Raw genomic sequence first — 17047 nt, forward strand, 5'->3', positions numbered from 1 at the left:
CAATGGGGAGATTTTTTATCTAGTGTTTGTAATTGGGATCCCCAAATCTTCAAATGCTTGAAATCTGGTGGCCTGAGATTTTGTAGATATTTTGGGACTATTATCTATGAGTGTCCTCTGTGGTTGTACACAGAGTTGTAAGGGTGCAAGATATGACATGCAGAATTCCCACACACTGTGCCCATGATGTTGTTACACATGCTCACAGAGTGGATATATTTCCCCAAGTAGTTTTTTACATAGAAGCCACAGCACAGCTATAGAATGGGGGAGGGACAGCCCGTGCCCCCATCTCATTCTAGCTGGGCTGTTCTCACTTCCCAGCTCTTATCTGGAGCTGGAATCCTCTGCACGGATGACAGCTGAGAATGGAGCGTCCTCTATTGTTCTTTCAATTGATTAGAGCTGCAGATGAGAGCTGGGTAGAGGTCCACACACCCACAAAGTTGGCTGTTGACAACTATGTACATGCAAATATTTTGATGTGTGTATATACAATTTTTCAAAAAAGTGTGACTCGGGGCTACCGCTTTTTGCATGTAAAAGCTCAATCAGAGGTAGATCATTTGAAGAGCACTAATTTTCCTTCTCACTATCACATAAGGCTGGAAATTATCTTTCCTTGTCCCGAGGACAGTGGACGCCTTCTGTTAACATGTCCTCTGGATAGCTCAGACCACAATCCTGATTTTGGTGAAGGCACATTATTCTACTGTGTCACATATATATTCCCATGTTTAGTATTTATGCACTTTTTTTAGTTATTTTTTTTTTCCTGTGTCAACAAAATAAATCCACATGTGCTGCATTATCTGACTTAACCCCCTAACCGCTAAGCCCGTAATTTCTCGCACTAAATATTTTTGCTCTTTTGGAAACATTTTTTATATTCATGATATCTACTAGAACCCTATTCGGACATATTTCTGTAAGTTACAGGTCTACAATTTAAAAAAAAAAAATTTCATGAAAACCTGTGACGCTTTTGGAACAGAAATCTAGAAATCAGTGTAACGCTCAGGTGGTTAATGCAACTGTGCTTACATTTTGCCCCTAGATTGTATGTATGTTTGGCACTTACTAATGCTTCTCTAAAACTGGATGAACAGAGTTTACATCAAGGAGCACAATTATTGTTTTTACAATGGTTAACTAGGATTAAGCTTAGTGGGGTGGCAACCGGAAGCTTCTTAGTAATAGTATACCCATAAAAATGTACACACAATATTAACAAACAGTTTACAATTGCAACCAAACTCTGTCAATTTGCAACAGAAAACATATCAATCAATCAATCAATCAGTGATCTATTTTTTTGGTTTTAAGAAGTGTTTGGTTGTTGTAAAAAAAACCTCACATTTGTTTCTCCTTCTTCTTTTCTGAAAATCATGGAGAGGCTGGCAGACAGGCTGTGGACCCCTGCAGGTACGGGCCCAACTGTCGCCCAGATACAACACACTTGAAGCGACCTCAAGCGGAGGAGGGACGATTTGGGGCGCGAAGTGGGGGACCGCATCCTGTCAGGTAAGTTTTACATTTTGTCTTCTCCTCTTGTTAAGAAGCAGTGTTTTAGACCGTTTGTTGTTTGTGTAAAGTAGTATTGTTTAGCCTAGAACTGTTTGTTTTTCACTTCCTAAATTTTACTACCCTTAATAATTTTGGATATTTGTTTTTGTTATTACAGCCAACTCTCCATCATGCCGGCCGGTGCAAATCACTCAGCGACCACACAGGCGACTGGCCATCCCCCAAGATGTGGAGGAGGAGGAGGGGGAGACATCCCCAGGGGAGGAGGAGACATCTCCATGGGAGGAGGAGGCAGTCAGCGAGTAGGATGTGCCATCCCCCGGGGGGCGGAGCCATCCTCAGAGGAGGAGCCATATCCGGAGGAGGAGCCTGTTGCCCAACATCTGCAGCCAGAGTCCTCCAATGAAGGGGAGGAGGCGGCTGAGGCCGAGGAGATTGCCTGTAAGCTAACCTTAGAATCAAGTTTTGTAACATATGTTGCAATTCAACACATTCTCACACTACTTTCACCATTTATGGTTACAAATACAAAGAAAGATCTAGCAGGATTTTATGTAGCTTACAGTCATTAATCATGCATCAAATGAAGGTTCTTTCTAGGTTGTTGGCTAGCATGAACAAAAATAGACATGAGTTGTTTAGTTGTCCATAGTTGTACTGACAAATGTTTGCTCAGATTTTTTGGACGTAGGCAAAAAGTATCATTTAGAAATTCTGCATTATTCTATCCACCTTAGTTACCCTTACAAATCTACTTTAGTCCTGCCCACCCACTTTTACTTATGCTGTTTTTTTTTATCTACAGCTACTGGAGCACCCTTGCCAGCACCTCCTCCACAGGACACAAGTTCCCCATCTGAATGTAAGTATTTCTCCATTTTAGATATTGTGAACATTCCTTAAAAATCATGAAAATAAAGTAGGAGATACTTTGTTAGGCCTAGCTCCATCAAGTATCATTAGGAGTGTATGACTAGCTTCATGTCTAGGAAGCTTTTAACAGAAGACAAAGGTTAAATGTCACTTAGCCATGTTTGTCCCTTGTGAAAACCCACAACCTTCATTGCCAACAAACTGCATCACTTTAGTTCCATAGCCATAATTAGCTTGGCCCCAGGAATAACCTTTCTTTCTTGTTTGGCGACATAACTTGAATTCTTTAGCACTGTGCAATTTAAGAACTAGCTGTATATTATACTGTTACATTTGGTCAGTACTTACCTCTCTTATTTTTTTCGTCTCCTACAAACACAGCTAGTTCCACATCGAGGGAGACAGCCAGCCCTCCTGAGGAGCTTCCGAGCCCCCCACCACCGCCACCCCAACAACATGGCAGACATCCTTCTGGTAAGTTTATATTTTCATTTGTTTGGTTTTTACAAGGACAGTACTTTTAAAAAATGTTTGGACCCAACTCTTCCAGTTAATATATTATTTGTTTTTTCCTCACCCGACACGAAGTAGACAGGATAGCCTGTATTGGCTGCACTGGAGGATGTCTGCCATGGAACACTACTTCAGGATGGCCCCTCCTTGGGGTATGCCCAGACGGTACTGGTTTAAAAAAAAACAATTGGTATATTTTTATATTTGTTGGGTTTTGCACATTTCAAGTTATGGGGGAGAATAAAAAAAATGTTGTAAAAAAACTAAAAGCCAGATTTTGTGAATGTTGTTTTATTTTCTTTCAAGTGTAGATTTAAAATCTGTTTCCAGCCTGGCCAATCCAATTCCATCCCTATAAAAACACAAAAAAGAAACCTTAGTTTTTACACACCAACCTGTTTTGCAGCTTGGCCGAGTTTGCTCCATTCCTGCATTGGTAACTTTATTTTCAAAATATCCTTTGACCTTAAAAGTAACAGAGTTGGGTATGTTAGATATGTCCTCTTCAAAATATATGTAATTGTAACATCATTCAAGAATACATTTGGCATAGAATACACAGCTGAACACCTTAATATGTCATTTTAACCAACAGAAAAGTAGTTGACATATTAGCAAGCGCATTTATCTGTTACAGACAAGTGTCAGAGAAGTGCGGTGTGCCATATTTGGTCCCTAGACATAACCAGATTTGTGTTCATTTAGTGAACAAAGACGCAATCGTGTATTTGAAAATAATTTTAGCTGTAGCTTTAAGTTTAGCTTTTTTAAGGTCATTACAGCAATACTGTATTGAGCTGAGACTTCATACTTGATTAGAAACACTTTGACAAATTTACAAACTGGAACATTCTTCGGGGAATAGATAGCAAAACTGCATTTGGAGCATACTTGGGCCACATCAAAAGAAACTTAGGTAAAGTATCAAAGTGTGAGGGTCACTATCCTGTGGACTTTGGGCAAACAAAAATAGAGATTAAGCTATCTTATACAAACAAGTGTCTTCACACAGGATACCAACTCAAACCTGAAAAAAATCAGTGAAGAATGACAGGAAGAATGTGAAGAATGTTCTCACCTGGCACCCAGCATCCATTCACATACTTCTGCCAGACCGGGGCACAGGGTGGGCCGGGCAGGGGCATAGGGTGGGCTGGCAGGGCACTATTTGGCTGGGCAGGGGCACGGAGTGGGCTGGCAGGGGTACTTATTGGGTGAACAGAGGCACTAATTGGGCGGGCAGGGGCACTAATTGGGCGAGCAGGGGCACAAATTGGGCGGGCAGGGGCACAAATTGGATGGGCAGGGGCACAGGGTGGGCGGCCAGGAGGTGGAAGTGGCCAGGTAACAGACGGGGAACAGTGGAGCCGAGGAGAAGGATGGAGCCGGGTAGAAGGATGGCGCTGGCTGGTCTGCAGGGGATGGGGGGCCAGCAGGACCTATTGGGATTTGCCAACCCAGCCTGTGAATAATCGTCTGATTTAGCTGAGGTTGTTGGCCCAGGGATTCACTTAGGCACATGTAGGCACCCAAAGTGGCTGATTGTTCTTGGACCTATTCTATCAGACAATGCATGGCCGAGTTGTTGGTTAAATTCTCGGTCCTGACGATTTTGATTGAGGTTTTCATGTAATCATGAGTCATCATGGCTGCATCCTACATAACCTGTGCTTGCACCATGGTGATACCTGGGACATTCCAGAAGAACTCGAGCCAGTGGCACAGCACAGCAGAGGGCCGTCGAGTCAGGGATGAACTTATTGCTAATATCTTTACATGTGAGTATTTACATTTGTTTACAATGCATGTATTACATATTTCAGCACATCATGTTTGGGTTACAAACCAACCTAGGAGTTGAAGTCATAGCAAGCACACTTTAATCATTTGGGAAATGAAATAGCAGACATATTTATGTAAGAGCTGGACCTTTATGTGACACTTTACAAAAACACATTGCCAAACTAGGGCAGAGTGCAATTTAGTTTAGATTTGGGCAAGCATTGCTTATAAAGCCAGAAAAGCATGAAAAATACAATCCAGCAGCATGTAGTTACCACTAAAGCATGATTAACCATGCTGCTTAACACATCCTAATAATGTAATCTATTTCTTTACAGGGTGATAACAAGCCTCTGGAATGTCACATCACAGACTACTGTACATTCGTGGATGATATTGCTTCCGGTTAAAGGAGAAATCTATCTTTATGTTCCTTCACTCCCAAGCTGATGTGAGGAAGTGAATATATAGTGGGCCAAGGTCTAAAATGGCATTAAATCCTTCATAAACACCCAGGAAACTGTAGACTCGCTCAGTGCACAAATTTAGGGGCAACGTGGTTTGAAAGGACTCCCTTCCTAAAATATATAGAGAGTCCAGGAGCCTCGTCATTCTTGGCACAGCCTAGCTTCTCCTGGTTTTTGCTGCAATTTTACCTTCCAGAAAAAAGAGTTTGTTGGCACAAAGCAATAAAATATGTTTGACACTAAGTTAAATTGTCCCTGGCATTTTTCTATACAAAATTATTAATACAATTAGAATCATGTAAACATAAATAAAGCATACTATTTGGTATGTAAGAGTGCTTGACCCCGCTTGTGAGCTTGGCAATCAATGTGGTTTGATGTTGTGCTTGGCAACCTGGAACTCCTTCCATCACCATCAGGTGTGTTAGAATGAGTATGCAACTCAGCTAGACAACTAATTGACAACCTGTTTGGACAGCAAGTGTGTTTTCATACAATAGTGCTAAGATCAGGCAGCACAGCACAATGACAACAAACCTATAACACTACCACAAATGAACAGAGTTGTGTGGCAGCAAATCAATATGAGTGCAAATGTCAGAGTAATAAATATGTACATATTACATTCAAAAACTAATGTGACTTTGAAAATGGGACAAAGGCAAACAGGGGGTTCAAGTAGCAGTTCGGAATGGAAACCATGCAGACATTTGTTCTGAATATTAGTTTAAAAAATGACAAAACATTGCAGAAGATTTGTTAAACAACAAAAACTGTCATTACAAACCAAGCACAAAAACATTGCAGCAAAAGATGAAACTAACAATAATGAGGATTACAAAGTCACATCAATGCATAACATCCAAGCAAACTTACTTGATAACACACACACACACACACACGTCGATACGCACAGAACAGAGAGCAGGTGTGCGCTAATTAATTGCTATGATCTCACCATTGACAGCTTAACAGATCCTCCTTAATTGTGCAGCTGAAAAAATATCGCATTAATTGGCAGATTCGCGACCCCTATTGCTCATTTATCAAGGCAGGTATCCGGCTGGCAAATGAAGATGTGTGTACTAGCACTCGGCTCTGGCCCACAGAAAAACGCCTCGTATATTGGCGCGTACATACACGCGTCGAGTGTACACGCATTTGATTGATAAATCAGGACCAGGATCTCAAGTTTATGATCACCTCCCATTATGAAGGACAATTTTCACTCAATTTAAAGAAACAAGCTAGGAAGGTGGTGCCTAAGTTTGGCAGTTAACACAATTTTATGGTTGCTCTAATCTAACCTGCATGGTTTCTTCTTTAGTACCCATCTCAGGGACCGATCACTGTCCCTTTACTGCTATCAATTTAGGTATCATCTTGTCAGATGATGTTGTCCTTCATCCTAGGTTGGATCATGATCTGAGGTTTGTGAGTCAGGGCAGCCTAAAATTAAAGACACTGCCCCTGATTCATCAAGCAGAATCGGATTATCGCTCGCGCATTCGTATTAGTGATCCGGAATCATACGCGGTGGCGCTATTCAGCAACTGAAAAAGCTCGCGCACGGAGCCGCGCTTATCCGACAGCTTTTTACTGGCGATCTTGCATTAAAAGTCACTGTTCCCCTAAATCGCCTTAATTGGCAGATTCGCGCTCCCTATTGTGAAGGCTGGAATCCGGCTGGCAGTGAGGCGAGTGTACGCGCACACTCGAGTCCGGACCACGGTAATCCGCGATCGATGGCCGCGCGTACTTTCGCGCTTCCAGCGAGTGCGGATTTTATTGATGAATCAGGGGCACTGATGGGTGCTGGAGAAGAGAAATCAAGAAAAAATTATAAAGGAACAATGCTGGGATTTATCCCAGCATTGTTCCTTTATAATTTTTTCTTGATCATGATGATGTTTAATGGATGCTTGTAATTTTCTTCCTAACCACCTAAAATATATATGGCAAGGTTATTGGAGCTGGTATCAAGTGAATAATGATACATTTTCTGTGTATGCCCTCAATTGTACTCAGAAAGGTACTTTTCCTTGTGGTGTTTATTGTGTCTCCAATGTACCTTTGTGGGAAAGTTTATTTGGATACAGTTCTAAAACAACTGCCTTTTTAAATCTTATGCTTCGTCCAAAAATCATGTATTTTAAAATTAAGAAATGAACATGTACCTCTACTAGATACCTCCTTTTGAACAGTAAGGGAGATGAATAAAGTAGGGGAAACCCTTCAACTGGACTCCCCAACTCCTGACGTCTAAGGGGGCACCTCCTTTGTTTTGGATATCAATTAAGTTTGATCACTTCTGAGATGGATGTATTGAATCTCATTATAATCAAAACAGGTATGGTAGATGTGGGCAGTCAACCCACTTGGGATGGAAAAGGTGCCTATTAGGGCCACTATAAGTCCCACTATATCAGAAGGATTAGCCTTCTGGTAGTGGAAGTGTATGTACAGAGAGTGGCTCTTACTGCCCAGGTGAGGAAGGTTTGCTATGTTTAAGACCTTTTTTTATATATAATCTTTAAATTGCTCATGAAATTGTTTACTGCCTAAATTTTGCTTATGTACATTCTTACCATTAAAAGTTTTTTTGTTGTTTTTTTTTTTTTTTATTTTAATCATATATTTCAACTCATGTTAAATCACCTTTATTCAATGCTGACCTCATCTGTCCTGGAGAATATCATTAAATGTTTTGTAGATTTTGCATTCATCCAAGATGGCTAAGGAATACCTGACCCTGTGATACCTACACCTGAAGATTATTTGTTACTCAAACCAAAGTCTGGATAAATGTTTATACAAGAAACCCACTACCCTTTAAAAGTTTCCAGGAGGTTCTGAGACAAGCCCGGCCGAACCATGGACCATCATCTCACCTATGATGATGCTACTTCACTCTTCCAAGGCAGAAGGTTGAAAGAGTACTCCTGTGAGGGTTTCCTGTGAATACCATGAAAATCGTGATGCACAGTGCAAGCTCCAAGCCTACAATCTTCCCTGGCACCTAAGACCTACATCCAAAGTTCGGAAAGTCATCTTTGCTACCAGTGCTGGATACCTTTTATTTTTTTTGGCTTATGCAACACCACTCTGAATCTAAGCTGGTGTTGCCAGTGAGTAAGTGGTGTTGGTGGCAGGCTCCCCAAGTCTGTGTACAAAATGAGTACAAAATCCTTGACGGTACTATAAGTTCAGAGAATGAACTCGAGGAGGGAAATTATATAGACTTTATGATTTTATAAAAGAAGGAATCATAAAATACATTATACACAAGGCTTTTGCTTCCTACCAACAAAATACTAATATATCTACACGAAAATATTCTAAAACTAGACAGAGATGACCTATGCTAGTCCTAGTGCTACATAGGAAAGCTAAGCTAGGTAACAAGTAAGCATACGGTACAGTAGTTTTGGTCCTGTTCAGACAGCAAAAGTTCCGTTTCCCACCCGACGCGTTTCGCCTAATAAGGCTTCCTTAGGGGTTTATTGGGGAGACCGTTTGAGTTGTGGGTAATAAGAGAGGTCAGATATCAAATATTTGTAACAGTATAATGGTCTTAGAGTAGTCAGATTGATGCTAATAAAGCTTACTTGGTAGTATTGCTGAAATCTTTTTTGTGGAGGCCAGTTGTCCTCAAACTACTTGTGAAATGATTCGATTATAAAAGCCGTAGCGCTTAGGAGAAGCAATTAGGGGTAAGAAAAGGGGGGGAAAGGGGATAAACAGAGGAAGTATAGTGTTTAATATTGTTTTTTTTTTAGATAATAGCAATAGTATTTGGTAGTATATATTGTGGGATATTCAACTTACAGTAAGGGCTAGCCCTATTGTTAGAGAAAAAAAACATCCTTTGTATGGCTCTTTAAAAGGCGTTTAGGTGATGATTCCTAGGTGTTAGGAGAAAACAGATATTAGTATTGTTATGCTGCTCATGGTATTCTAATTATTATCCAGTAGATAAGGTGATTGAAAATAAATATATGATATTGCTAGAGTTGCCCAATAGTAGTATAAGTAGTATTCAAAACGAGTAAACAAGATTAACTATTAATGTAATAAAATGGTCAATAGGTGGCACCAGATTTACATGATAGGACTATATGTAATAAGGAATACTAAAGTGAGTTACGATATATTGTAGTGAACTTATGATAATAAAATGTTTTTAGGATAATAAAACCTTTTTTATATATAATTACTAAATTGCTCATGAAATTGTTTACTGCCTAAATTTTGCTTATGTACATTCTTACCCTAAAAGTTTTTTGTTGTTTTTTTTATTTTATTTTAAACATATATTTCAACTCATGTTAAATCACCTTTATTCAATGCTGACCTCATCTATCCTGGAGAATATCAATAAATGTTTTGTAGATTTTGCATTCATCCAAGATGGCTAAGGAATACTTGACCCTGTGATACCCACACCTGAAGATTATTTCTTACTCAAACCAAAGTCTGGATAAAAGTTGCTACAAGAAACCCACTACCCTTTTTAAAAGTTTCCAGGAGGTCCTGAGACAAGCCCGGCCGAACCATGGACCATCATCTCACCTATGATGATGCTACGCCACTCTTCCAAGGCAGAAGGTTGAAAGAGTACTCCTGTGAGGGTTTCCTGTGAATACCATGAAAATTGTGATGCACAGTGCAAGCTCCAGGCCTACAGTCTTCCCTGGCACCTAAGACCTACATCCAAAGTTCGGAAAGTCATCTTTGTTACCAGTGCTGGATACCTTTTATTTTTTTTTGGCCTATGCAACACCACTTTGAATCTAAGTTGGTGTTGCCAGAGAGTAAGTGGTGTTGGTGGGAGGCTCCCCAAGTCTCTTGTATGAGTACAAAACCCTTGACGGTACTATAAGTGGACTTTATGATTTTATATAAGAAGGAATCATAAAATACATTATACACAAGGCTTTTGCTTCCTACCAACAAAATACTACTATATCTACACGAAAATATTCTAAAACTAGACAGACATGACCTATGCTAGTCCTAGTGCTACATAGGAAAGCTAAGCTAGGTAACAGGTAAGCGTACGGTACAGTAGTTTTGGTCCTGTTCAGACAGCAAAAGTTCCGTTTCCCACCCGACGCGTTTTTCCTAATAAGGCTTCCTTAGGGGTTTATTGGGGAGACCTTTTGAGTTGTGGGTAATAAGAGAGATCAGATATCAAATATTTGTAACAGTATATTGGTCTTAGAGTAGTCAGATTGATGCTAATAAAGCTTACTTGGTAGTATTGCTGAAATCTTTTCTGTGGAGGCAAATTGTCCTCAAACTACTTGTGAAATGATTCGATTATAAAAGCCGTAGTGCTTAGGAGAAGCAACTAGGGGTAAGAAGAGGGGGGGAAAGGGGATAAACAGAGGAAGTATAGTGTTTAATGTTGTTGTTTTTTTAGATAATAGCAATAGTATTTGGTAGTATATATTGTGGGATATTCAACTTACAGTAAGGGCTAGCCCTATTGTTATAGGAAAAAAACATCCTTTGTATGGCTCTTTAAAAGGCGTTTAGGTGATGATTCCTAGGTGTTAGGAGAAAACAGATATTAGTATTGTTATGCTGCTCATGGTATTCTAATTATTATCCAGTAGATAAGGTGATTGAAAATAAATATATGATATTGCTAAAGTTGCCCAATAGTAGTATAAGTAGTATTCAAAACGAGTAAAGATTAACTATTAATGTAATAAAATGGTCAATAGGTGGCACGATATATTGTAGTGAACTTAGGATAATAAAATGTAACAATACCTTAGTAGGCAAATTTTTATTGAATATATAGGTTGTAGCGTTAACATGTAGGAGCTTTGAGATCTGGGGAAAAGAAAGTTTATTACCATGTTATAGTCATTGTAGATAGAATCGTAATAGTTAAGTATCCATTATAGAGAATATTGGTAATTAATCCTACCTGGTAGTGGGTTCTGTATTTGGGCTCCAATAAAAGATGGTAGGTGTACCCATATATGCAGCAGTGTGTTAGCTGGGGAGTGGCGTCCGCATGATATGCAGTACTATGTTTGCTGAAAGGCAATATTGAAATAGTATTGAGTTGTTGCAAGGGAATAACGTCCCCTATGTTATGTGGTTTGCAAAATGAAGATAATAGCATAAGAAGTTTATACCTACTTTTACGTGGTGGTATAGTAATGGGCCACAGGTAGACGTCCAAAGGAGGACTGGTCTACCCGCGGCTTGTCCTTAAATGGTTTAGTGTGGCTCAGCGTCCACTCTAGTAAGGCGGGGGGGTGGAATCTGGCTCACGGAACGAGAAGTGCAGAGGTTCAACACATCTCCTCCCCGGCCATCCTCCATTACCCCCCGTCCGCTCACATGTTGGGGTAGACAATTGTATGGGTTTGGGCTATTAGAAAAACTATAGTTTTTTTATTGTGTGGCTGTCGGCACTTACATAAAGGGGAACTCTATCTGGAATTAGAGCTGGATATGAATACTCCTGAAGGGAGCTCAACATAATTTATTAATTTGGACATGTGATTTTAAAGGGGTTACTATTATGTTTAATGGGAACTCCAAAAAAGAAGAATTAAGGCAAGAAATAGAGATACTTTTAGGAGGTTATTTGTGTCTTTAAGGGGAACTTCGAAAAAAGGATTTTAGCAAGACATAGCCCCTGATTCATCAATAAAATCCGCGATCGCTGGAAGCGCGAAAGTACGCGCGGCCAGCGATCGCGGTTTACCGCGGTCCGGACTCGAGTGTGCTCGTACACGCGCCTCCTCACTGCCAGCCGGATTCCTGCTGCTTGATGAATCAGGGGCCTTGTGTCCACATTCACATAACCACAGTAATAAACTAACACAGTCTGCCTGGCAGGCCTCCCGAGTAGAACTACATATAACGTGATCCACATATTGTAGAAGGACAGAACCATGAGGGGCAGTTCAAGGGCGCAGTGTAGCTTGGAGGACAACGGAGTAGACTACAGGGGAGTCTACATAACCCTGAGGCATTCTACACCAAGTATACTGGCGATGTTTAAATGTAAAGGCAAAGAGTGGCCGTGTCTCCTTGTCAACGGGGACAGAAAAAAATTCATTCTTTAAATCAATAACAGAGAAAATCTCTGCATGGGCAGGAATAGGCACGTCTGGAACCACAGGGGCTATGGGTATGATCAGAGCATTTACTGCTCTAAGATCCTGGACAAACCTAAAGGTATTTTCAGCCTTTCTCACTGGGTTGATAGGTGTATTATAGGGGGAAATAGTTTCTTCATTAACCCCTGTCCCTAGGAATTCCATCAACATAGGCTCAATTCCCTTTTCTTTTCTGGGGAAAGTGGGTGTTGTTTAATGTAGACAGGTGCAGTGCTAGGCTTAAGCATTGCCTTGTATGGTGTACAAGAGATTAGGCAAACATCTTGGTCAGTATTTGCCCAAACCTCAGGAGGAACCTGATCAAGTAGCGGATCCTGTGGTTAGCATTCCAAATATAAAGAACAATTACTGTTAACTTGGATACATGGATGTGCATGACTGAGGATGTGACATGTAGGTGTCCTGTTTTACTAATCCCCAACTGCAACTTCAATAGAACAAACAAATCTCTCCCTAATAAATTCACAGGACAATTTGGAATGATCCTGAAACGGTGTGTGAACATTCACTGGTGATCGTATGGATGTTGGAACGAGAGAGGAAAAGTTTTTTAAGATCTTGTAAGTATCCCATTAATTCCCACAGAGGGCTCAGCATTCTCTCTTGGACCACTATAACAATCCTCACATAAAGTACTACTAGTAGCACCAGAATCTACAAGAAAAGGGAGAGGACGTCCCTCTATGTTTAACACAATGCCCCTGATTCATCAATAAAATCCGCGCTCGCTGGAAGCGCGAAAGTACGCACGGCCATCGATCGCGGATTACCACGGTCCGGACTCGAGTGTGCGCGTACACTCGCCTCACTGCCAGCCGGTACAGAGGACTTATGTCTATGCTCAACTTCCTTCTCAACTGCCTGTTAGTATTATCCCTTAAAACCGTCACTTGCGTTCACCAGTTTTTGGGTTAACGGGTTTCCCCTCGCCACACACAATAAAGTTAGTACAGTTTTCACGGTATCATTTGCTGCTCACCTTCAGCACAAATGAAATTACTTAATATTTCATAACATCACAGTATCATTTACTGCTCACCTTCAGCACAAAATGAAAATACTTCATAACATCACAACATAAAAAAGAGCCTGACATCACAACATAAAAGAGAACATAAGAAAGCGACAGATAAGAAGCGATAGAAATTGGCTGACAGGAGAAATCAGGGTGCAGACAATAGTTAAATTCTTCCCTAAAAAATTCCTCTATAGACTTGGCCATTAGTCTATTTAATTCTGGGACTTCCCTAAAGCCCTCAGTTTAAAGCCTATCTTCCCTGATGATAGAAAGTTTCCCTTTCAGTCTTTTCTAAGTGGATTCAAAATAGAAGCAACAGAGAGTTTTGGAAAGGATCAGAATTCCCCTAAGCCTCAAGGCAGGGACTTTCCGTACTCACTGAATTCTGTGTGCTCTAATCCCGGAACCGAGCCCCCAGCTGAAAGGATCTGCTTCTACTTCTAGTTCCTCGAATGCACCGGAGGACGACGCTGGAACACGAACACGACGCTGGATGAGCACAGCGGGACCAGGTAAGTAAGGATGGGAAAAAACTCGGGGTTAACCATCCTAGCCATTTTTTTTTGCCCGTACGAAGGTCGGGCTTAACGGCTAGGAGGTTAACTCATCAAAAATGTTTGTTTTTGTTTTTTTGTGTTGTCCAATACGCCTGGGGTTCCTGTAAGCTATCCATGTTGAATGTATGCCTTATTCTTTGGGTTGAGTTTCCATGTTTTGGCCTTCTGGATCCATAGAGCAAAAAAAAAAACTTGTTTTGAGTTTGCATGCTTCTTGGATTGAATTTTAATTTAAATGCTTTCCATAGTTCATTTTGAATGTTTTGGATTATGAAGAAATGTGTATAGATTCACTAGATTTGTCTGTGTCCCAATGTCAGGATGCTGTCTGTATAATGTCATGGTGACCCCAAAGTTATGTTTTTTTTGTTTTTTTTTTATGCTCTTTTAGCACCCAGTGGATGCAGGTTGATTGGGTGAACCCAACTCAGAGGTTGGCTGGTCATTGTGATAGAATAATGGAGTCAAGGATGGATGCCCCAAGGTCAAATGATTTGGGACAGGTCCTTACACTCATACATGATGCCTTAATACAAAATCTCCAGGACCGAGAAATTCAACAACAACATATGGCAGGCATGTACAGTCTTTTCCATGAAGAACAACAAGAAAAGCATTGTAAGGCCCTGGTCAGTACCAGTATTCTCCAGACACCAGTCCGCTAATCTAACACCGCAGTCTTCACCTATAGCAGCTCCCGGTCAGCCTCGAGAGACTGGTTGTGTATCCCAGCACTCGGTTGCCCCCAGGATTAGTGCGCAAGGGATAGTGTTTGGGGATAGGCCGGCAGCGGACCAGGAGCCCAACAATACACAGTACAGAATTACCAGGGAATCCAAAAACAAGCCGAAGTCAAACACAGGATATCAGTCTACCAAACGAGGTACAAGGGAAAAGGCAAGCAGAGTTGGGGGTCACATGCAAAGGCCGGTTCAACCAGATTGTCTGGAACAGGCAAAGGTCAGCAACAGAAAAATACTCAGAATTTCTCCAGCACAGATAAGACCAGCTAACGCTATAATAGGCACTGGTGAATAGGAGCAGAGGGGCTTTAAAAGTTCCAGCAGCCAATAGCAGTGCAGAGCTGAGTCAGGAGCTGATCAGCCTCTAGAATCCCCTTCAGCTGTGCACAGCCTAACAAGAGATGCTGGGGATGCCATAAATCCATCAGGCTGCATGGCTAAAGGGAAGCAGGGGATGCTGCTATGTTGGTTCACCTGGCTGCTGCAAAATACATCTCTGGACAGAACAAACAGTGTTTTATATTGAGATGGCACACAGCACGGAGTCGTCGGTCAGATTTTCATCTAACAGACATAATACCATGCAGAGTCTGGTTGAATTGGTCTAACAACAAACATTGGCCATATTGGATCCGAACATGTTACAAGTTGATCATCCCTGTAATATGTTCAATAAATCCCTGGGCCAAAAATATTTATTGGGACAAGCAAATCTTCACACACTGGGTTTGCACATCCTAAGAAATCTACCACTTTCTGTCCCACCCTTTTCCCCCACTTCTCCTTTGGCTTCCCCTTCACTTCCTGCAGGCAAGGCTGCTCCTCCTGCAGACCCAGACCCACCCATTGTACCTAACAATTATTCTAAACTTCACCTAGATAAGTTTAGTTTGATGTGGGCCATGTGCACTCAACATTCAGTTTGGTTATCTCATAGAAAAATGTGAAAGTATAAACCTTTTTCTTAAAATTACTCTAAACAAGTATGAAGTCTAAACTCAATACTATACTAGTATTGTTGTATTGACCTTAAAAAAAACAACTTCTGGTTCCAGTTACAGTTTTGGGAGTTCCAGTTGGTAATACACAATTGATTTATTATGAATAACGATACAATGCCCCTGATTCATCAATAAAATCCACGATCGCTGGAAGCGCGAAAGTACGCGCGGTCCGGACTCGAGCGTGCTCGTACACGCGCCTCCTCACTGCCAGCCGGATTCCTGCCTTCATAATAATGAGCAATAGGGGGCGCGAATCTGCCAATTAAGGCGATTAGATTTCAGCTGCGCAAATAAGGAGGATCGATCGCTAATACGAATGCGCGAGCGATAATCCGATTCTGCTTGATGAATCAGGGGCAATGACTTTGTGATTGATGAACATAGATCAGAACTAGAACAAATAGATATCTTCATGTTTACACTTTCAATCAAAGGTCAGGTGTTTAGCAAAACAAGAAAGATTTGTTTACCATTCATGTTTTCATAATCAAACTTAATGTTCAGCTAGAATAGAAAATGTTAAAACTCCCTATGAATTTATGACACAAGTTAAGGAGAAGAAAGTTTGTTTTCAAGTGATGACAGAAAGAGTACAAATGTTCTTTTCAGGATGTGTACATTCACAAGAATTTGATAGAGGACTATATTGTGTTGAAGGGAATATTATGGCAATAACATTGCAAGGAATTAGAATTAATGCAACTTCCTTTGATCTAAAGGATTGTGGGTGTCCTTCCTATTCAATTTAATATACAGTACCTTTAATTGATATGATTGGAAGAAATGGACTAAGGAAATTGAAAAAGATAAGGGTTTATTGAATACATTGTTGGAACAATTAAATGAAGCTGAAATTTTAAACATCATCAAGGTGAACTTAGTGGGATAGAACACGAGTGGTCAACAATGTCAGGTGTTTCTTGGTTGGAAAAATTTAGGTGATCTATTCGTGTATGGTCAAAATCATCAGTAACCTATGAAATGAAAAATATTCTCATAAATCCTTTTTTAATTTTGCCTAATATTATTGTTGTTTGTATAGTTATTCAAATGTTTCTTATTTGTAAAGATTAAAAGATTTTATGGTTTAGTTAAAGTTGAAAAAAGGGAAGGAGAAGAAACACATAGGAGAACATTTAGAAGAAAACTCATGCCTACTTCTAATCTAGCCTCCACATAAGCAACTGAACAGACTAATCAATTATCTTTCCATGATCTGTGAGCAAATGTGATACGAATGTGATATGTTTGACTTATGAATGAGATAGGTTAGGGTAATTATGATAAAGAAGGCATTTATTTTTATAATAAAAGGGAGGCATGTTAGAAATTATCATATATTAAAATCACAGGTCAACAAAAAATATTTTTGATAATCATCAGAAACCAAAGCAAACTTTTAAAGATCTACA

General features: G+C 40.4%; 1 protein-coding gene across 4 annotated transcripts; it reads left to right on the top strand.

Moving 5' to 3' along the window:
- The first annotated feature begins 881 nt into the window (after nucleotides 1-881).
- On the top strand, nucleotides 882-5968 carry LOC140344940 (uncharacterized). 4 transcript variants are annotated; one of them, XM_072432126.1, is made up of 6 exons: nucleotides 882-1524; nucleotides 1685-1968; nucleotides 2333-2389; nucleotides 2782-2874; nucleotides 2992-3078; nucleotides 5034-5968. In XM_072432126.1, exons 2-6 carry the CDS (start codon nucleotides 1698-1700, stop codon nucleotides 5036-5038), a joined length of 513 nt encoding a protein of 170 aa, XP_072288227.1. In that variant the 5' UTR covers nucleotides 882-1524; nucleotides 1685-1697; the 3' UTR covers nucleotides 5039-5968. The 4 variants fall into 4 exon arrangements, with proteins under 4 accessions (XP_072288227.1, XP_072288225.1, XP_072288226.1 ...); XM_072432124.1 differs by having other exon boundaries at nucleotides 2989-3103; nucleotides 5034-5966; XM_072432125.1 differs by having other exon boundaries at nucleotides 2989-3078; nucleotides 5034-5966.
- Nucleotides 5969-17047: the final 11079 nt, after the last annotated feature.

This window comes from Pyxicephalus adspersus, unplaced genomic scaffold (assembly GCF_032062135.1).
Source record: "Pyxicephalus adspersus unplaced genomic scaffold, UCB_Pads_2.0 Sca221, whole genome shotgun sequence".
In the NCBI taxonomy this organism is placed as follows: Eukaryota; Metazoa; Chordata; class Amphibia; order Anura; family Pyxicephalidae; genus Pyxicephalus; species Pyxicephalus adspersus.

Excerpts from the sequence above, each read along its gene's own strand:
- LOC140344940 (XM_072432124.1), top strand. The coding sequence starts at position 1,698 with ATGCCGGCCGGTGCAAATCACTCAGCGACCACACAGGCGACTGGCCAT. Across the intron at positions 1,969-2,332 it reads TGAGGCCGAGGAGATTGCCT|CTACTGGAGCACCCTTGCCA; the intron begins GTAAGCTAACCT and ends TTTTATCTACAG. Across the intron at positions 3,104-5,033 it reads GGTTTAAAAAAAAACAATTG|GGTGATAACAAGCCTCTGGA; the intron begins GTATATTTTTAT and ends ATTTCTTTACAG.